We start from the raw sequence: 23,151 nt of genomic DNA on the forward strand, positions 1-23,151 counted from the left end.
ACTCACGGACTGCTATTGGGAAAACTGGTTATTCTGTGTACAGAAGATTAAAACTGGACCCTTATTTTTCACCATGTGCTACCTTAAAATAAAAATGGATCAAAGACCTAACATTAAACCTACTGGAACATAACATGGGTAGAATGCTTGAAAACACAGGCACAGCAAATGGTTTTCTAAATAGAACCTCAATCATATAAGATATAGCAGCAAGAATCAACAAATGGGATTATATCAGACTAAAAATCTTCTGTACAGCAAAAGAATCAATCAGGAGAGAGAAGAAATAATCTACAGAATGGGAAAAATTTAGTCAGTTACTCCTCACACAGAGGACTAATATCTAAAATAGACAAAGAACTAAAAAAAAATTAAACTACCTAAAATTAAAGACCTAGTCAAGAAGTGGGCAGGAGAAATGAACACACTTCACAGAGAAAGAAATGCAAATGGTTAACAAATACATGAAAAAAATGCTCAAAATCTCTGACCATTAGACAAATACGAATTAAAACACTAAGACTCTATGTTACTCCACAAAGGATAGCAGTAAGTAAGACATCAAGCAATAAAAACATTGGTGTTGACTATAGTGAAAAGGAACACTCTTTCATTGCTGGTGGGAAGGAAAACTAGTACAACCATCATGGGAATCAGTATGGAGATTTCTCAAGTAACTGAAATTAAAAATTCCATGTGACTCAGTGATTCTCCTGCTAGGTATCTTCCCCCAAAGCATAAGAAATCATATTACAGTGATACACGCAAACCAATGTTTACTGCAGCACAATTGTAATAGCTAAATCCTGGAAACTGCCAAGGAATCCTGCAAAGGCTTCCTTTTTCAGCACATGTAAAGATGACTGGATACAGACAATGTGGTACCAGTATATAATGGAATACTACTTGGCTATAAAGCATGACATGTTTGAGACATTTGTAGGAAAATGGATGCACCTGGAAAATACGTTGAGTGAAATAAACCAGACACACACACTTAAATATCATATGATGGCCAGATGTGGTGATACATGCCTGTAATCCCAGGCATGCCTGTAAGCTGAGGCAGGAGGACTGATGTGAGTTCGAGGCCGGCCTTAGCTACAAAGTGAGTTCAAGACCAGCCTGAACGGCATAGTGATTTCTGTCTTAAAAAGAAAAAAAAATACTGGAGTTCAAAAATGGTGGCTTGCTAGGGGACTGGGTGCAGAGTCTCTGCGGAGAAATCAGATCAGATACTAGAATATGACAACATGGAGAGGGCCAGACGAATGGATAACGATTCCTATTAACCAAGGCAGTAACCGAAGGGAAAAATAAAACTAGGAAGAGGAAGGAAAAGTGCGGGTGGAGAGCTGAAGCCCAATGTACTCACTGAGCCCCATTCTGTGCTGTACTAGGTGTGCCTGGAGGATCTAAGGTCGTTCTGAGAAGGTGGCTGCCAATAATGGGAGTCTGCGAATCCCGCACCCTTAACAGGAGGACACGGCACAGTAAGCAGTGGATCCAAGGGGAAAAGCTGTATTGGCTCTTGGCGACTTCTGGAAATTGAGTCCTGGGACCCTGCGCTGCGCTGGAGGAGACTGCAAGAAGCTCCGGAGCTCCGAAGCCAGACACCGTGCAATTTTTTGCCCGATCCACACTGTGCTGGGAACACAGTGAAGACAAGTGGCTCAGTGTGCAGTGGACCCAAGAAGAAGATCTGCACTGAGTCCCAGTGAGTGCTAGGGACTGGGTCCTGCAGCTGCTGTAGCTGGCTGGAGGATATCTCAGAATTGAGTAGAGCCTGGTGCCACAGCGGCATCAATGACACAGAGAGGACTGTTGGAGGACATCTTGAGTTGGGCAGAGCCCGCACCATGGTGACATCAGATAGTCGCTCCTGGTGCAGAGAAGTCTGGTGAAGGACATCTTGAAATTGGGCAGACCCGGTGCAGCAGTGACATCAGACAGTTGCCCCTAGCACATAGAGGTCTAGTAGAGAACATCTGGGATTTGGGCAGAGCCCTGCACCACGGTGACATCTGTCAACTGCTCCTGGCACAGAGAGAACTGGGTCTGCTGGGTCTGCTGGGTTTGAACCACGCCTCTGGTTGGGACCCAATAAGCAGATACAAAATAGTCACAACTCTATGACATCCATAAGGTACAGTGTAACTTGCAGATTGACTGACACAGAGGCTGAAGGCTAGCCTGCACTGTCCCTGCATCCCTGCCTACCTCAGATAGCAGCAAATTGGGGAGGGCAGCAAAAATTCTAGTCAGCACACTTCGGAAAGGCCCTAAGCAATACGGAGAGGGCCAGAGACCCCCAGGACACACTAGTCTGAAAGAAACCAGAAACATGACAAGAGACAGAAAAAAAAAATCTCCAGCTGCTGAACCTAGGAAAATAAGCCCAGGAGAAGTAAACACAGAACAGAACCAGCACAGTAACCATCGAATACTAGACACAGCATCAGCTGAAATAAAGAAATGCTTTCATGACCTCATAGATGGATTTAAAACTGTACTTCTGATCCAAGTGAGGCAAGATATAAAGAGATTAAAGAAATGATAAGCCCCTCCCAAGAGAACACAGATGGAAGAACAGAGGAAATCAGAAAGAGAAACCTCTGATGAAGAATTTAAACATAACCTAGAATACATGAAACAGATCCAAAGAGATTACTAGGAAACTAAAAACTCCATTGAAAACTGGCAAAACGCCTTGACAGAAACTAAAGTTAGCCTTTTGAAACTTGAAGAGAGATTTATGATATATGATCATGAAAGAAAAGACCTTTTAAAAATAACAAGGAACCAGAAAGAAACAATTTGAGGGCTAGAAGACAAAAAAAGGATATATAACTTAAGAATAAAGCACTTGAGCGAGGAAGCAGGAGTAACCAAAAGTGAACTACAAAGAATATTCACAGATATATTAAAGGAAAACTTCCCAAGCATAGGAAAAAGAAATGATATCCAAATAAATGAGGCGTATAGAACTCCAGCCACCTACAACCAAAACAAATCTACACCCAGACATATAATAATCACGATTCCAGAAATCCACCAAAAGAACAGAATACTAAAAGCAGCTAGGGAAAAGAAGCAGATAACCTACAATGGGAAAATTATCAAAATAACAATAGACTTATCAACCCAAACTCTCAAATCAAGAAGGGCCTGGGGGGGGTGGGGAATAGTCCAAGCCCTGAAAGAAAATAATTTGCAACCAAGACTGATATACCCAGAAAAACTCTCTCTCAAAATTAATGGAGAAATAAGATGTTTCCAAGACAAGGAGGAACTGTGGGAGTTCATGGCCACCAACCCAATCCTACAAAGAATGCTGAAGGACATTCCAGAGAGAGAGAGGAAGGGATACCAGAATTCCAGCAACAGTGGCAGAGAGGCCTCAATGAATGGGGCAGACAGTGGAATGAGGGAGTAAGGTGGACAAATTATAGCAGTAAAGTGGAGTATCAGACATGAGGCAGAGATGGTAAGCTATAATCTTTAGTATAGATAGCTTTGATACACTATAAAAAAAGGCAGAGGTCATTGTTAATAGTGTATTAGGATTTAAAAGTCACATTAGTCTTATTGCTCTGTTTAGTTTGAATTTAATTTGTTTTGGTCTGTCTACTCATATCAGATTTGAGGGCACAGACATCTGACCCCAAAATAGCAGGTTATACCATGGTAACTATCCTTAATTTCCTATTAACTTAAACTGAAACCCTGTATTAATTACATTGTCTTACTATGACTGATCTTATTTGAATCTGATTTGTTAGATTGCAGTTTTGCCTTGGCTGATTTTATTTGAATTTGGATGCTTGATAGTATCAAGTCTAAAAGTAGAGGCAACCACTCTGAAGATGACAAGATGTAAAAGATATCCACACCGGTTTTGATTATTAACAGCTCTCAAGTCCTACAATGTTTTCAAAGTTGTGTTTTTATAAAAACAGCTATGTAATACTATGTTTAACTGTATTAAGCCTGATGATGTGGACAAGTCTATTGAAAAATAACAAGAGAAAGCATAGTAACTACAGTAGATCACCTAATATTGTGGTCTTATGTGTCTTTTTCATTGCATGTTTTTCTAGGAATTTTTTTGCTGTCTTGTTATAATTTGTTTTTCCCTATAATACAGAGAGGATAGATATACATGTAGAAATTCACACATGGGAAGAATTTTTTAAACTATATACGGAAACAGATTATATACTGCAAGATGTAATGAACAGATACTCTGAAGAAAAAGAGACACTAAGAAACCCAATGCTAATTCTGTAGCATTATGATATAAAATCTAGCAACATTCATTGTTCAGAGTGATATTAGTCTAGTCTCTTAAGTTTCAGCATATGTAAAAATAAGGACAGCTACTACAAAGAGAATGAGAGACACTAGGGTAGTCATTATTGTCTTCCCCAATGTCAGGTCCTGAAGACCTAAAAAGCCTTCATCATCCTGTAACAATCTGATTAGTTCTATAATATGCAGCATGTATTCAGCGTATGCAAAGATGGAGACAACTATTTGGAAGAAAACTAGAGACAATAAGATAAATAGTGAAGATCTCCAGTGGACTTGCTTTGAAATCTGTATTTCTTTAAATTGCTTCTTTTTGAACTATTTTGTTCTGTTTTGATATATTTAATCTTACCCTCTTTAAGATAAAAAACAAGTGTGTAGGGCTGATAACCATATTACTAAGTTTTTGTTGGATCATTGAGCAGAACTGTGGGCAGTGTCACTATTTGAATGTCACTTTACCTACTTTAATTTTGTAACCTGAACAACTATTTCTAAGATGACAATATATAACTTATCAACTGGTGATTTCTTACTGTTTATTTTTCTGTAATTATGTATTATTTCTACCCTTTTTTCTCCATGGTTTTTGTTTCTTTCTCTTTAAATAAATAAAAAAAATGCTATATGATGTCTCTCATTTGTGTGAATCAAAGAACAAACAAAGAAAATGATAAAGGATGAATAGAAGGGGACATGGAGATGATCTCTTGCAATGGGGGAAGTGGTTGAAGGGAAACCGTGTGAGGGAGGAGGAAGGGAAGGGGGATAAGTAGAATAAAGGTGTGCTATGTGTGGGAACCTACTAATCTCAACTGATGTAAATGTTATATGCCATAGCATGAGAAAGATTATTAATATCAGCAAGAATGAAACATGGAAGAGAGAAATTGGAGGAGTGAGGGGGAGAGAGGGAACAGGATTAAAAATAAGCTGTGATACAGTTACATGTAACCACTCCTCAGGATAACCATAAACTACATGAACTGCATTTATTAATAAAACTAAAAATTACAAACATAAAACCAGTGTCGTTTCACCACATGATTATGATTCCATCAGCACAAATTTCAACACTTTTGCAAGTTGAAAGACTCAGTGAAGGTTCCTGCTGTTACTTTTCTAACAGTTGGTAAAACGTCCACAATCCCTTGCTTGCTTCCTTCCTTTCCCTCCTGCTCCACCCGCGCAGGCACAGGCCTTCACACGCGCTGGGCAGGCACGCTACCGTCGGCTTCACTTCCGCCCAGACTATAAATGTTTAACCCAACTTTAAAGATTGCAGATTTTATAGGAATCATGGATACTGGCTGGGGATGTAGCCAATAATTTGTCTAGGAGAAAAAAACATCACATTCCGGGGTTGTGTGAAAAACCAGGCCCTCCACTTTCCGAGGCCCACTAGTAAGCCTCCGCCTGTCACCTGGGCGAGGCTACTCAGGCATCCACCCTGGCCACAGAGGCAGAGCCAGCTCCTGGAGCAGACACCAGCAGGTCTGGACATGTGGGCTGTATTCCACGGTCAGTGAGGCTGGGGACACTGCCTCACGGGACGCTGAGCAACTGGGAATAGGATTCCGTGCTTTGCTCTGAGCCTGGCTCTCCAGTTAGCCTGGTGATCCCGAAAGTTTTCCAACGCCTTTTCAATAGATCCCTTTTCTGCTTGTAGGCAGCCTCTTCTTGCTAACTGAGATCTGAATTACAGTTGTTTGGGTAGAGGAGGAGAGGAGAAGATAGGAACTATAGAAAGGCACCGCCAAAAGGCAGAGAGAAACAGGTCCTTGACAGGGTTGGGGCAGAAGCAGCCGGCCCGGAGCTGGCCCTTCCTCCGCACCTGCACGTCATTTTAGTCTGAGATAGTAAAATTCTGTACAGTGTAGCCAGTTCAAGTCAGGTTTCCCATTACTTGCAGTAGAAAGAATTGAGATGGAGTTTCATAAACCATAGTTATTACAACGAGCTACCCTCCTGGGGGAGGGGGGGGCGGCACTGGAAAAACGGAATCATTTATGTAAACAAAGGTACCTGCCCAGAGCCCGGTAAATAGTGATTCTTCATCAGTGTTAGTTTTTTTGTTTTGTTTTTGCAATTTTACCTGAAGTTGCCGGATACTGATGCGTAAATCTGATTCATTAAATCCATATGGGATATTCCAACCAAGAGGACCAAATTTCTTCCTCTCTTGTACAAGGGCATGAAAAAAACAAACTCCAAACAGCAATTTCTCCCATGCCTTTAATGTAAAAATTAGAAAAACTCTGATCAGATTTCCATGAATAAAATGGAGGAATAGATGATCTTTTCATTACAAGATTCTATAATCATATGTCTTTGAAAACTTCTAAAATAATATTTACTTTAAAAAGCATTTTATATCTTAATTTAAACCTCCAAAGTTGGACAAGATACAATAATATTAAGTTTTATTAAAATGCAGTAATAAGGCCAGGGATGTAGCTCAGCAGCATAAACACCTGCCTGGCAAATGTGAGGTTCTGAGTTTGATTCCTGTCATACTCCCTCAAAAAATAAAATGCAATAATAATAGTACCACTTTACCAAAGTATAGGCCAGTAATGCCTTGGCATGATTCATATATATTTACAAATTCAGTACTCAAATGTTGTACCATACATTCGTTGGCATGTACTATCAGTGCAGGAAAAGGATTACTCAACAGGATATGAATAAATCTCAGTATGTATCTGGGTGTGATCACCAGGCTGAGGCAGGCGGATTGCTGAGAATCTGAGAACCAGCCAGGACTACATCTTCAATTCAAGGCCAGACCTGAACTGCAAAAGTGAAACCCTGTCTCAGAAAACAGACAAACAAACAAACAAACAAAGGAACATCCCAGTGGGGAATTTCTGATCTGATTCCTTTCATTTGGAGAGCACTTGAAGCCACCGTCTCTTTTGTCTACCTGTGACACCTTCACAGGTTTGCTGTGGAGTCACATGGCCTTTCTCCGGCTCTGTGTCAGTGCTCTGGAGGACGGCTGCCTTTTCTTTGCAGGCTCCCAGATAAACTTTAAATGTACTATGATATATGTTTTAAGGGAGGCCACCTCAAACATAGCTCCAAATCCAGCTACTTACATGTGACACATTAGTAATTGATTTGTTTTAATGTAAATTTAATTATTAAGAGTGAGACAGAGCCTCACTCTGTTGCCTAGGCTAACTTCAAACTTCTGGACCCCAGGGAGCTGCGTGCCCGTCTTTGGAGTGGTGAGGACTGCAGGCCTAAGCCGCCACACCTGCCTTATTACTTTTTATTAAAATGTAAGCTAGACGTGGGAGCATGTGTCTATAGACTCAGCAGCATGGGAATCCCAGCCTGGGCAGTAAAGAAAGACACTGACTCAAAATCAAAAAACATTCAAATACAAGTGGACAATGTGTATTGAATAGGTCTACTCTTAAAATACTGTACATAAATCAAGGCATATTTTAAATTGGTAGCTCACTGGTGTAGTTAAAGTATTAGTAAGAGAAGAACCCTTGGCCATGACAGCAATGATTTCATTTACATATATTTTTGAGGTACTGTATCTTCACAAAAATGTTTCTCTCGCTCCCTTTCTTCCTTTCTTCTCTTTTCTTCTCACCATGTAGCCCAGGCTGACCTTGAACTTGCAGCAATCCTCCTGCCTAGGCCTCCTGAGTGCTAGGATTACAGGCATGTGCCACCATGCTTGGCTTGGGTTCTCTTTTTGAGACAGGGTCTCACTATGTAATGCAGGCTGACTTTGACCTCACTATGTAGCCCAGGATGGCCTTGAACTCACGGCAATCCTCCTGCCTCAGCCTCTCAAGTGCTGGGATTACAGGCAGGCATCACCACTACATCTGGAAAAATAACTGGTTTTCTTATACAGGGACCCACCATTAAAGTTCTGGAAAACTAATACAAAATACATAAGGATTTATAAGATATTTTTGTTGTTGTTTTGAGAGAGGGTCTTGCTATGTAGTCTGGGCTGGACTTGAACACATTATGTTCGACAGCTGGCCTCAAACCTGGGGGGACCCTTCTGCCTTGCCTCCCCGTTGCTAGGATTACAGGCATGTGCCACTATGCCCAGCTTTTAGTCTATTTTAAAATCACATTATTATTTTTTGCTCTTCAGTTTGAGTTCCTCATGTATTTTGGAAATTAACTCCTTATCTAATACATGGTTTGCAACAACTCTTTCCCCTTCATAGGTTGCCTTTCGCTCTGTTATTGTTTCCTTTGCTGAGCCAAAGCTGTTTAGTTTGATTTAGTCAGCATATCAATTTCTGCTTTTGTTGTCTATACTTTTAGTGTCATTTCCATGACATTATTGTCAAAAGCAACGTCATGAAGTTTTTCCTCTGCTTCTTTCTAGGACTAAAGTTCAGGTCTTACATTTAGCTTTTTATCCATTTTTGTGTAGTTGTCAGATGAGGGCCTAATTCCATTCTTTTGCACATAGAAATCCAGTTTGCCCAGCACCATTTGATGAAGAGGCCATTCTTTCCCCTCTGTGTGATCTGGACACTGATGTCAAAGATTAATTGTTGTTAAATGTGAGTTGACTTCTGACCTTCCTGTTTTGTGTCATTGGTCTTTATGCCAGTACTGTACTGCTTTAATTACTGTAGCTTTGCAGCATATTTCAAAATTAGAAAGTACACTGTCTCCAGTTTATTCTTTTTTCAATAATACGGCTACTTGGGGTCTCTTGTGGTTTCAGATGAATTACAGAATTATTTTTCTATTTCTGTGGAAAATACCACTGTTATTTTGATAGAGATTGCACTAAACCTGCAGATAAATTTGGAAGTTTGGATATTTTAATCACAAGGAACCTTCTAATCCATAAACACGGGATGTTGCATCAGTTAGGTTTCACTAGAGGGACAGATTTAATATAAAATATATAAGGATTTACAAGGCAGGCTTACAATGGCTGCCCAGAGAGGCAGGTGTGGAAGAAAGTAAACAAGGAGTCTGCATGATACGAGCTGGGGATCCAGGCAAGGCTCAGAGACTTGGAGCTCACGTAGAGGGCATCCTGAGTTCACATCCAGGCGCTGGAGCACACAGATGGATGTCCAAGGTGGTGGTGAAGGCTGGCGCCCAGAGAAACAGAAGTGACACTCTTCTCTTTTATTCCATCAACCTACGAGCTCCCCGACTGGTGCCACCCACACCTCGGGCAGTCTTCCTGCTCTGGTACGTCTGTCAGTAGAATCATCCAGGACTGAGCTACACTAATCAGATAGACACTTCGTATTCAAGCTGACACACAGTTAACTATTGCAGGAATCTTTTCCATGTTTGTGTCTTCTTTAGTTTTTTTAGATTAATATTTTGTAATTTTCTGTGCACAAATCTTTCATTTCCTTAGTTAAGCTTATTCCTAAGTTTTTTTCTCTTTTTAGACAGGGTCTTGCTATGTAGTTCAGATGTAGTAGATGCTGGCCTGGACTCACTATGCAGTTCAGGCTGGTCTTGCATTTGCAGTCCTCCTGCCTCAGCCTCCCCAGTGCAGGGACTACAGGCAGGCGCGATCATGCCCATCTTATTCCAGGTGTGTTATTCTTTTGGTATTGTTTTAAATTGTCCTGTTTTCCTAATTTCTTTCTTTTTCATGAAAGTCTGTTGCTGGCATATAAAAGTATAGCTGATGGCTGTAGGTTGATTTTGTATCCTGCAACTTTGCTGAACTTGTTAGTTATAGTAGTTCTTATGGAGTTTTTGGGGTTTCCCAAATTGTTGTGATTTGTTTCCTTCTGTTTCTTTCTCCTACCTAAAGGCTGAGTTAGGAGGGCCAGGAATAGGCAACTTTGCCTTGCTCCCAATGCTAGAGGAAAAGCTTTCAGTTTTTCACTTTTGAACATGATATTATCTGTGGGTTTTTTATTTATGGCCTTCTAAATGTTGCAAAATTTTTCTTTTATTTCTTATTTGTTGAGTTTTTTTAATCATGAATTTTACTTATTTTTATTTAGCAGGACTGGGGATAGAACCCAAGGACTCTACACTAAGCTACATCCCTAGCCCTTTTTAAAGACTGCTGTATTTTGAGACAGGGTATTACTAGGTCAGTAAACTGCCTAGGTTGGGCTGAAATTGGTGATTTTTCTACCTCAGGGTGTCATGGTACTAGGGTTATAAGTGTGCACCACTATGTTCAGCTATGGATATTAAATTGTCAATTTTTTTTTCTGTATTAGAGTCTTTCCTTCTTTGATTTACGATCTTGCTATGTAGTCCAGGCTGCCCCTGAACTCAGCATAGCCTAGGGTGCCTCAAATTTGTGACCCTTGTGCCTTGGCCTTCCACCTGTTGGGATTACAGGAATGTGCCACCATATCGAGCCCTTTTCTGTACCTACTGAAATAATCATGTGATTTTTTTTATCCTCCACTTTGTTATTGTATATTATATGAACTGATAAGTTGAAGCAACTGGCATTCCAGGGATAAATCCTTCTTGGTCAAGGTCTGTGATCTCCTATACGTACACTAGTGCATCAGTCCCTACCCCAGATTCTTACAAGTAGGGCAATGACATCTGTAGCTTTAAAAAGTTTTCCAGGGTGCTGGGGATTATGGCTGAGTTTGCCTTCTATAGGTTTCCTTCAACCAGAATGTAAATCCACGGAGACAGAGATTTTTAGATGTTTTTGTTTGTTTACATGTTTAGTGCCATATTACCAGTTTCTAGAAGAGTGGCTTGTATGTTGGAGGTATTTACAAAAATGTATCTCTACTTTTAGGAAGACATAACTGAGTACAGGAGACAGATGTATAAATTGACAACTATTATCACTGCCAGATAATTGGAATGCCCAAGCTATCAACAACCTGTGCCTGAAGCCAGGAATAGTGGTACACACCTGTAATCCCAGCATTCAGGAGATGGCGTAGGCAGGAGAATCACCATGAGTTGGAGGTCAGCCTGGGCTACACAGTGAATTGATGGTCAGCCTGAACTGCAGAGTGAGACTCTGTATCAACTACCCCCTCAAAACAGACAGACAGACAGACACCCTGTGATCATAGAGATCATATTTGCTTTTTAATGGACAAGTGATGATAGTTCAGTTGTCAGAAGTTAGCAAGGGCACCCCAGCTGTTCTGGGAGCCCTAAGGGAGACTGACATATGCCTACAAACCAGCCACCTGCAGAAACCCTGAGACAGCGGTTTCAGAGTGTGATTCTAGGATCAGCAAGATCAGGGTCACCTGAGAGTTAGCCTCGTACATTTTAAGCCCCACTCCATGCCTACTGAGTTAGAAACTCTGGGAGGAAGGCCCAGCAAGATGCTGCTGTTACAAGCTCTCTCACACTTTGAATTGAGGTCATAAGGTGTTTACACTCTTTCTTATCTTGCCCCAGATTCTATTTGCTTTTATTGCCAAAGAAGCTGCGCGGTGAATCCTTACCTACGGCAACTGTTTGTCATAAAATTTGGATTCATGGGAGGGTGCTAACTTTGGAAGTCACTCAGATTCCATACTTGGGGCACCAACATTGTTGGCTCAGTCTTATAATACCGAGTGCTTCCTCTCTACCACAGCACCAGTTTTTGTTTTGTTTTGTCTTGTCTGAGACAGGCTTTCACTATGTGGTTCTGGCCACCCTTACAGTTCTTTACAGAACTCACAGCTCTTGCCTCAGCCTTCGGAATGCTGGGGTTACAGGCAGGCGCCACCGCACCCGGCTACACGGCATTGTTCTTACTTGTGCCATCTGAACTCTGAGCTCTGTTTATAATTCCCTGTTTCTTTAATTACAGAGGTTCAAGCTCTGGGTGGGGAATCAAACATTACCATACCTTCTTCAAAAACTACAAAATATTCTTTCTTCCAGAATCATAAATGAAATTCTTGGGCAGAAGTAGAAGCATAGGGAAATTATTGTTAAGCAGAGCGACTGACTTCCTTTATTTTGCCTTTAATATCATTCTTTTTCTAGCTCAAATAGTATATTTGGGAATGAGGGAAAGGAGATGATCTTCTAGTGCTTTCTTATTTCATGTGGAGAAACCTCCACTAATATAACACTCCTGACTTTTCTCCATCCTTGTAGTTATCTTGGTAAGAGGGTAAATTTGGGAAAAATTAACCAGATAGGTTTGGCTCAGCTCTCTCTTTTCTCTCTCAGAACCAAGCTTCTTGGAGGGAACTGAGTTTTCCTTTATCTTTTTAGATGGCTAAATCTTAATTCTGGGTTTCCATAATATGCAGTTCATTGGTTCACAGACATAAACTTCATCTTCCAGTATTAACACTTAGAATTAGCACCTCCTACATCTATATGTTTTCCTGTTTCTTAACTAGTAAGAATCCAGATAGAGAAAATGAGTACTAGTTATTGGGACTCCCTGAAGTTCCCAATACCAGAATTATTTCCAATGTACATGCTGAAGCATGTTATTGATACACTAAACATTATCATTAGACTTTAAATCCCACAGAGGCAGTTTTCTATGTGTCCATGCTGTTGTACTGGTACCTAGGACAGTGCCTAACACACACATTTGTTGAAAGAATGAACAAATGATATAAAAATAGATGTCTATTCTTGGGCTTTGGTTTACAAACTAAGATACATGTGCTTCATTCAGCAGCACATATGTAAGCTAATTCATTCATTAAAAATATTTATTTTGCCAGAGATTTAGTTCAGTGGCGCAGAGCCTACCTGGCAATAGTGAGGTTCTGAGTTTGATTCCTGGTACCACTCCAAACAAAACCCAAAACACAAAACTTAACTTCAGTGCCTACTATGTAGTAAGCATAACAGACACTACTGGGAGTAAAATGGTGAATTAGCCAGGCACAATTTCTGTCTCACTAGGAAATGCATAAAATTTAAAAATTACTACATAAAAATGTTATGTTAACTTATTAAATCACTGTAAATACATAATTTAAGAGTTTCAGAAGATAAATAATACCTGTTCTTTTCCTGGGCAGCCCTTAAAAAACTGAATGTCAGAAACTGGATCACTAAGGTAAGACTGCAGAAGATTCAGCCGTAGACCCGTGGGGGGCTCGTTAGTCATTTTTACCCCATTCTGTAGAATTGTCACTGGGAACTGAGGGGAAATAAATGGAAATTATGATGCAAAATAGCAGTTATGAGTCCTAAAAATAAAGATACTAGTGGATTTTGAAAATGAATATAGTAGAAGACTCTAGAAATCTTATAAAAATAACTAAGGTGAAGTGTCTAAAACTCAAGATGCACAATTTAACAGGCAGCTAAACAAATGCACTGAACTCTACAAAAAATAAACATACTTTTGGAGACGGATAACTTGTGAGCCAAAGCCTAAAGGATGAGTTACAGGTTTCAGGGGAAAAATCTTCACATATCTTTTCCAGCATGGGCATCCAGGAGACAGCAAGGTGACAATTCTGCAGGCAAACCCAAGTTCCTTCTTCTACTGCTGCTTTAATCATTTTTGTTGCAATTGGTCCTTGGCCCTGTCCCAGTGAAATGGCTTGAAACTTGTTTCCAGTCATAGATTTATCATTTGCAAATTTCAGCAGGCCTGAGGGGGCACAAAAAAAATGGTCCCGCTTTTTACCAAGGCTACGTCACAATTCCTGTATTTCATCAGAAAAAATTCTCTAGTTATCTTTCCCTATAATACAAGGTTTACATAATATAATAATAAGGTATTATAATATACAATTATAAGGTACAATAATAAGGTTTATATAATACAATAATAAGGTATTATATACTACAAGGTTTATATAATATAATACTAGCTAATTCACCATTGGCCATTGAATGAAGTTTTTAGGGTTTTTTTGGTACCGGGGATTGAACTCACGACCTCGCACTTGTGGGACAGGCACTTGGCCCGCTGAGCTAAACCCCCGGCCTGAATAAGTTTTTTACTTGTAATTTTTTACAGTTTGCAGTAGAGTACTTACTGGCCATAGGATCTGCTCCTGGAGACAGCACAAAAATTAAGGGAATGGTGCAGTTGGAATCCAAATAACTCTTTGCCAAATCAAATGGTGGAGGCTCCACAAACTTTTTTCCTAGTTTGTCAGTTACATAATTTGTTATAGCTGGGGTTATCTGATATAGAAAGAGAATATGGAGTAATTTGGAGTCTTTGGAAAAATTTTTATTTCACACAACAGCTTTATTATTGAAAAAAAAACAAATAATACAACTTTAAGAGACAAGAAATGCATGCATTTCTTTTTTTATGTAAAAAGTATCTATAAACTGTTAGACAGGATCCAAATGAAAAGTGAGCAGAGGAGATGACCTGCTTAAAGAAAAAGAGACACAAATGGATCTTAACCATAATACAAGTCGTATGTTCATTCAGCGTAGCAGAGACTGCAAACTACCATTTTTGCCTCCTTTCGGTGATAGAACCCATGGTTTTTCCATTTCTTTCAGCTAATATCGCCATATGACTAAACTCGCAATACCAGCAGAAATTATATGTGGGTCACGTTTTATAAAGAGGCTGTTTGTGTTCAGCACGTTCCTTCTTGCACAGAGGCAGTGCTTAGGAGTGAGCTCGATTTCCTGGTGGGGACCACACTCTAAAGGGTTTTCCTGGCACGAGAAGAAGAATCTGAATTTCTGCATGATCTCAAGAGTGAAATAGCCCTGGCCAGCCCATAATCATTTGTCTATTTGTCTCTGGGCTCTTAAGAGAGAAATTAACTTTTAATTTTATTGACATGCCACTTTATATGTTATAATTTTGTAACTTGAACAGCGACTTCTAAGATGAGAATATGTAATCTATCAGCTAGTGATTTCTTACTATCTGTTTTTTGAAATTGTTTTACTTCTACCCTTTTTTCTGTTTTGCTTTTTTTCTCTTTAAATAAAATCCTTTATAAAAAATTTTTATTGACATGACCATATTTTAGGTCTTTATTTTTACAGCAGCTTATTATATTTATAATAAAAATTTAGATTACAATTGCATTTTGATGCAGCTTTTCCCTTATTAGGTTACTGTATACATGAGCCATGAGTCATGAGCAAAGATGGCCTGTATCATGGTTCAGATCTGAAATGTCCACCAAAGGCTCATGTGTTGGAGGCGTGGTCCCCATCGCAGCAGTGTTCAGAGACAGGGCCTCTGGGACTTGACATAATCATGAGGGCTCTGACTCACCAATGGGTAACTCACCAATGGGTAATCCCCTGACAGATTCACAGTTTCGTGGGCTCCTGGGGAGTGGTGGAATTTTCAGCACATAGGTCCTAGGTGGAAGAACTGCACACTTCAAGGCTGTATTTTGCCCCAGCTCCACCACCTCTCTATTGCATCTGTGCTGCTATGAAGTGAATGTTCTGCCCTGCCACAGGCCCTCAGCAGGGGACCAGGTGACTGTGGACAAAGACCTGAAACTGTGAACCAAAATAAATGTTTCTTCCATTTAAGTTGTTTATTCAGGTAATTTGTCACAGCAGTGGGAAGCTGACGAACAGCTGTGAGTCCACAATGCCCGGACATTTGGTCAAAGATAGTCTATATATGTTGCAGTGAGGTTTGTTTGTTTTTCAGATGAGACCAACAATTTACATCCATAGACTTGCAGTAAAACTGATGCTCTCCATAATGTGGTCAGGCCTCACATAATCAGTTGAAGGACTTAAAAGAGAAGAAAAGGACAAAACTTCCTTGATAAAGGGTAGAGGGTGGTGCTGGGAGTACCCTAAGGATCACACCCAGTGCCTCCCACATGGTAAGCATGTATTTCACCACTGATCTAGACTCTCATTCCAGAAAAAAAGACTTCTGCCAGTGGGCTGGCTTCTTCTGGATTTCAGCTGCAGCATCTAGTCTTCCTGGGTCTCCAGTCTGTCCGCCTGCCCTGGAGACTTCCTAGCCTCCACAGTCACACGAGTGATTCTTCAAACTCAGTCAGCTCCCACCCTTACGTGGATTTTACTTCTCTGGAGAACTCTTCACAATACAGGCTTTAATTCAACTCAATTTGTAGATATTTACTGATTTCTAATAAGACCAAAGCAAGATATGGGTCTTGCTAGAGGAGCCCAGAGTCTAGAGGGGACCCTGACAAATAGGTCATTATTGTATAGTCCTTTGGGGTAAGTGCTAGTGTGTAAGACAGACTCCAAAGCATGCCAGGCAAAGGGGAAACTCAACCTGTCCTGAAACAACAACTCCGCTGACCACTAGGAGACATTCTATCAGTACAAATACACAAGCCTTTCCCAGATTCGAGGCTATTAACTCCTCAGTGTACTAGGAAGACAGAAGTTTACTGGTAATAAAACACACACACACACACACACACACACACACACACACGTTATCAAGAAGGCACTAGTGCAGTAACTTTTAACAGTGTATGCAGGTCTTCAGGAGTTAGAATAATGAGCATACTCAGGAGTCAAACAGTTTGGTGGGCCTCAATTTGAACCTACCATGTGACAGAATGAAGCCCTCGATAGTGCTGTGTGAGAAACTTTACTAGACACATAAAAAGTGGAGAGGATGGAAAGAAGGAAGGAAGGAAAGACAGAGGGAAGGAAGGAAGGCAGACTGCAGTCCCTTTGATTACAGGCATGTACCAGCATGCCTTGTTTATTAGAATCATTTTCAATACCTTCATATTGAAATTGCTCACTCCCTACTCTTCTCCTAGATAATATCTGATCACCATAGTTTTTTTTCCCTGCAGGAATCCTGTTAGATCTGTTCAATAAGAATTCTCCTGCCAGGTATGGTGGCACATGTCTGTAATTCTAGCACTGAAAAGGCTGAGGCAGGACAATTGCTGTGAGTTTGAGGCCAGCCTAGGATACCTAGTGAGACCCTCAAAACAAAAACCCCAAAAACCCAAACTAACAAACAACAAAGAATTCTCTCTAACCTTGATGTCTCAGCAATTTCCCAGCTATCTTCTTTGATGATAAATCCTCAACTCTCTGGGCTGTATTTGGAGTTGAACTGGCTCTTGTTCACCTACTGTTAAGTCTTGGTACCTATTTCTTGCAACAGGCTTGAAAACAATCTTCCCTGCTCGCCAGCGTTTGCTTTCCAGATGCATCCACGGCCTGCAGTTCCAGCTATTTGGGGGCAAAGGCTGGAGGATTTTGAGCTCCAGGCTAACTTAGGAAGACCCATTTCCAAATAAAAATTAAAAGCCCTATAACAAGGGCTGGGATGTAGCTCAGGCACAGAGCACTCCTGAATTAGATCACTAGAACTGTATTTTTTTCCTTTGTACTATGATAATCTCTTTTTTGATGTGTAACGAGTGATAATCATCCTCCTCATCACATCCATGGAAAGATTTTTATGCACATTTGACTAACAGAATTGTGACATATGTGAGATTTTCTACCATCTTTGCTTTAGTTATGACAGGGTTAAAGAGACCAGATTTATTTTCCCATCATAAAAATTTTTTAAATGAGCAACATTAATGAAACAAGGTTTTTCAGATATTGAGCCATAGGTGGTACAGGACTGTGATCCTGGTTTTAAAAAGGAAACACAGTAAACACTGTCATTTCCTCAGCCTTCTTCTCAGAGCTGCATTCCAGACTGGAGCAGAGGAGAGTGACTGAAAGCAGAGCAGCGCAGTGCTACTGAGCGGGGAAGACAGGAAAAGGCGGCCGGGAGGCCAGGGCTGCTGCAAGTTGTACAGGTTCAACCAGAAGGCAGTCATCTAAGAAAGGAGCTCGGAGGGATGCGTGAAAAACCTTCGAACCTTTGCTAAACATTGTGTGCGTGCAATAGGCAAAGGGAAGAATGACTAGGGAGCTGGGAGCTGGGGCCTGGGGAACCGCCAGACCCCGCCCGGCCAAGGCTGGGGATGCCACAGTGGCGAGTCCTTGGTGAACACTGAGGCATCAGCAAGGTCCCAGAAGGCAGCATTTAGTCGCTGGGCTAAACTAAACCGTCAGTTGAGAAGCTATTTTAGATGATACCTAATAGATCTTGACTATCTTCAACAGGAGCAATTCAAACTTAGGTAATTCAACTACAGTGCCATAGGGCTTGGCAAACTTTTTCTATGGAGGCCCAGATAGTAATATTTCAGGCTTTGTGGGACACATACAGTTCTGCTACACTTTCCCTTTCTTCTCTTTAAAATGACCCTACTAAAATGTAAAAACATTTTTATATCCTGAGCGAGACAAAAGAAGTCATAAACTGGATTTGACCCCCAGGTGTTGTGTACTGGCTCCCGAACTAGAGTGCCAAAATCTATAGGACGATAACAAAATCTACCAGCAATCTAATATTCACCGTGTCCAACATTCAATTAAAATATTACTAGATTTCAACAAGCAGAAAAACATAATATATACCCAAGAGTAAAACTACTTAATGGATGTGTAAATGATGGTGTGTGAGCAGTCAAGATTTAAAAATAATCATAACTATGTTCAAATACTTAATGGAAAATGACTTCTGAGTGAAAATAGAATACATAAAAAGAATTAAATGAAATTTCTAAAAACTTGAAGTATAAAATTACTGAAAAAATTGGATGGGACTAATAACAAATTAGATATGACACTGAAACATGAATGTAGCAATGGAAACTATACAAGTGGATGCACAGAAATACAAAAGATGAAAATATAATTAACAGAGTAGCCATACAGCATAATATCAATAGGTCTAATATATATATAATTGGAATCATAGGTGGGATGTCAAAATATATTTGAAAAAATAATGATCAAAATATTCCCAAATTGAGAAAAGAAACTCACAGGTCGCAGCGAATCCAATGAATCCTAAATAGGATATCTGAAATGGGAATTGAAGAACCAAAGAACAATAGTTGGTTGGGTGTGATGATGGCACATACCTATAATCCCAGCACTAGGGAGGCTGAGGCACCAGAATTCTTTTGAGTTTGAGGCTGCCATGGGCTACAAAGTGAGCTCAAGGTCAGCCTGAACTGTATAGAGACACCCTGTCCCAAAAAGACACACACAAAAAAAGACCAAGAAGCAAGTCCTCCCTGCCAATCTGTGCCGTGCGGGGGGCCGTTTGGGGTAGGGCCAGCTCCCAGCCTTTTCCTGTGAGTCAGCACCATTCACAGACTGCAGGGGCAAAAGAACAAGCAGTCACCAAGAAACAAGCCCTCCCTGCGAATCATGCTGGGTTGCTTCGGGGACAGCCAGACCCCAGCCTCTTCCAGCACACGGGCTGGGAAACAAGAAGGACCAACACCGTACCCTACCCCCAGAAGCAACCAGCTGATCCAGAGAAACACAGGCTGTGATGATGGCTATCAAGGTGAAATGTAATTGATGCTTTGGTGTTTCACTGACCTTGCAGGTCTAGGGCTGGTGGTCTCATCTGTTCAGAGGATGACAGTATGCAGCGTGGCATCTATGGGGAATCTCTTTCTGAAGGTGGTAGCCATTGTTACCTCCCTATTATCTGGATTTAAAGTCCTGTATCATTTTCATTGTTTTGTTGGGTTGGATTTTATTCTGTTTTGTTTTGTTTTGGTTATATCCAATGGCATGGACAGCTATTTCAAAGATAGCAAGATATACTATGGTAGCCATTTTGGATTTACTGTTGTCTTGTTTTGAAGTCCTTTATTGTAGTCATTGTTTGGTTTTTATTCGTTCTTTTCTGTCCTGTTTTGTTTGATTTTTACTAGTCTGAAGATACCTGCAGCTATTTTGAAGACAAGAGGCATTATGGAAACATTGTTGATTTTGTATTGTTTTGAAGTCTTGTGTCACTTACACCAGTTTGTTTGTTTTCGTCTTTTTCGTTTTTATGGGTACCAGGGATCGAACTCATGACTGCCTGCTTGCAAGACAGGTGCTTATGCCGCTGAGCTAAACCCCCAGCCCCCACCAGTTTGTTTTGATTGGCTTTATTCTGTTTTATTTTGCTTGGTTTTATTCTCTTTAAAGTAAAAATAAAAATTTTAAAAATACAATAAAAAAGAACAAAAACAAAAACCCTCCAATATAGTTATGCATCATCAGACAAGTGGGATTCATTCTGACAATGAGTTGTTTCTTGTGCGGACATCAGAGAGAAACCTAAAGAAAACTAAATGGAACAACCTTCTACATATGTAGGCAATATTCAACAGCCTACTACTTCTAAGCTCTAAACTTTACTGCATGTACCACACTGAACAATAGCATTTAAAAATAGTTAAACATGAAATACACAGTAGAAATACGGTATGAAGATAAGAAGGCACCCTACACAGGGCACTTACCATGAGGAGAGCTTGCATGACTGGAAGCTGCCTTTGATGACTAAGCTGTTAGTTAACATGGCAGCCTAAACACTACTGTATGCTTCTGGAGACTTCCTAACACTGCACACTCAGGCCATACTACACTTTTTTTTTTTTTTTTATCTTTTTATTGGTACCGGGGATCAAACTCATGAACACCTGCTTGCAAGGCAGGTGCTTATGCCACTGAGCTAAATCCCCAGCCCCGATATACTACACTTATTTTAAATGCTTTTCTTTAATCATAAGTTAACCTTAGCATAGTGTACTGTTTCTTTATAATTTAATTTCTTTTATATTGTTATAATATCACTTAGCTTAAAACTCAAGCACATTGTACAGCTAAACAAAAATATTTCCTTTATATTAAATGTTTTTCTGTTTTTAAAAATTTTAATATACTTGTTTTTTGTTAGGAACTAAGACACAAACATACATTAGCCTAGGTTTCCACAGGATTAGGATTGTCAGTATCTCTGTCTTCCATTTCATCTTGTTTCCTGGAAGGGATTTAAGATTGATAACATTCATGGAGCTACCATTTCTTGTGAAATGATAGCTTCTTCTAGAATATTTCCTGGAGAATATGCCTCAGACTGTTTCAGAGTTAACATTTTTTAAATAAGGAGGAATATATTATGAAGTAATGATAAAAATGTAGCATTATAAAGAATACTACATAGTCATTTACCATTACCAAGTATTATGTACATACACACTTGTATATGTTTTACTTTTACATGACCAGCAGTTCAGTAGGTTTAGTCATGCCACTGCCAACATAAGGAGATGAATATTCTATTGCACTATGATTTGATTGATTGATTTTGGTACCAGGATCAAACCTAGGACCTTGTATTCACCAGGCAGGTTTTTAAAATTTTTTTATTATTTTGAAGGTAGTAAAATACAACAGAACAAGATCAACAGAACATATTTAGACAGTGTAGTGAACTTGGTACAGAACTTCATAGCAGGTTACAGTAACAGGATAACAGTAATAGGTACTGCAGTATCTCGTTATCTTCACAATAGATGTTCTTTCAGTCAGGTATAGCAGAATCAAACCAAATACAAACCATTATAGAGCTTATCAAAACAGGATATTGAATAGAGCAATATACCATTAATCAGAACAAAGCAAAACAGTGGTAAGAATATTTGCCTTCAAAGAGATGGTAGAAGGAAATCCCCCTTATTTGCTGTATTGCATATGGTCAGCCTCCCAAGAGATGCTCAGATCTCTGGCTCCAGTTTGCTAAGGGGGTGGAGTGGGTGGGATGTTTGATTCTCAGCCAGAGCACTGGTAGGCTCACAACTGCTTAGCAGGGAGGCCAGCTGGTTGCTTGGTTTCCCAGCGCCCTAAGTTCCAACTCTGGGCGGATCTCAGGAGTTGCCGGTGGTTCTCACCCTGCGGCTGCAGCTTGCCAGGCCACAGTTGCTTACCAGGGAGGTGGGCTGGTTGCTTGGTTTCCCAGTGCCAGGCAGGTTCTTGTGCCTCTGAGCTATATACCTGTCCCCTTGATTCTATTTATTTGTTTGTTTGTTTGTTTTTTGGCACCAGGAACTGAACTCAGGACCTCATGCTTGTCAGGAAGGTGCTGGGCTGCTGAGCTATATCCCGTTACACTATGATTTTACAATGGGTGTAATGTCACTAGATGAAGAGGAAATTTTCAGTTTTTTGATAATCTTATAGGACCTTTGTTGTATATGAAATTCATCAATGAAATGTCATATGGCACACGACTGTTATCATTAAGACTAGTACTTCATATATAGCAAATTATATGGACCCCAAATAGAATACATTTGTCTTTACCTTATCTGGTCTTAAGCACCGAAGAATTATTATTTTTTGTAGCTCATTTAGCTTCTTATTCATTGGTGCTGGAAATTTTGCATTGTGGGGTTCTTTACTGTCATAGATTTCCCGCCATTCAAGTATATGATCACAAAAATGCTTCCTGTTGGAAAAAATTTAATAATTATTGTTTCATTGAGAAATATTTTAAAAGATTGTTGAGCAAGAAGAAGAAGCAAGACAGCCATAGGACTGTTTAAAAATCTCTAGATTGGAGTAAAGACAGGCAACCAAATACAGCCTCTCTGCGGCCTGGAATCAAGACATCTGGAAAAAACCAACCTGATGAAGAAAAAAAAAGTAGTCTTTGGAAACTGTGATGGGGACAATAGAAAAACTACAGAGTACAGAGAAGCACAAGACAGAGAAAATAATGAAGCAATCTTGAAAGCTAACTCCAGCTCCCAGGGAGAGAGACCTGTCTCTGCTAACAGAAGGTAAGCCTGGAGGGGTTGGCAGCTCTACTGAGAAACCACAGACAAGGCCAGCAGGACTAGCACCCAGTAAAGCCCAGTTATTGCAAATATAGCATGAAGGTTTTCTCTGAAATTAACTCTTTCTACATGGCGGACTAAGGTTGAAGAAGAAACCCAGTGCAGTGTCTGCCACATTTGAAAGTGTGCTTGGAAATTGCTGCCATATTTCAAAGCCGTGTTTGGAAAGGGTAAACTGTTTAAGACTGAGCTATCGAACAACGACAGAACAAATATATTTCAGGGTTTCTTGGGT

The 23,151-nt window shown here is 40.1% G+C and overlaps 1 protein-coding gene across 1 annotated transcript in view; it reads right to left on the minus strand.

Annotated features, from left to right (window-relative positions):
* Positions 1-23,151, minus strand: part of Dnah12 (dynein axonemal heavy chain 12) — a 244,057-nt gene that overhangs the window by 23,770 nt on the left and 197,136 nt on the right. The window contains exons 62-66 of the mRNA XM_063257331.1: positions 22,381-22,525; positions 14,244-14,394; positions 13,599-13,852; positions 13,253-13,393; positions 6,407-6,544 (exon numbers count right to left, since the gene is read on the minus strand). Coding sequence (XP_063113401.1) covers positions 6,407-6,544; positions 13,253-13,393; positions 13,599-13,852; positions 14,244-14,394; positions 22,381-22,525 — 829 coding nt within the window. The remainder of the gene's footprint in view (positions 1-6,406; positions 6,545-13,252; positions 13,394-13,598; positions 13,853-14,243; positions 14,395-22,380; positions 22,526-23,151) is intronic.

The sequence above is a fragment of the Cavia porcellus genome, unplaced genomic scaffold (assembly GCF_034190915.1).
Source record: "Cavia porcellus strain 051 isolate PalLab524CR breed Dunkin Hartley unplaced genomic scaffold, mCavPor4.1 scaffold_10, whole genome shotgun sequence".
Lineage (NCBI taxonomy): Eukaryota > Metazoa > Chordata > Mammalia > Rodentia > Caviidae > Cavia > Cavia porcellus.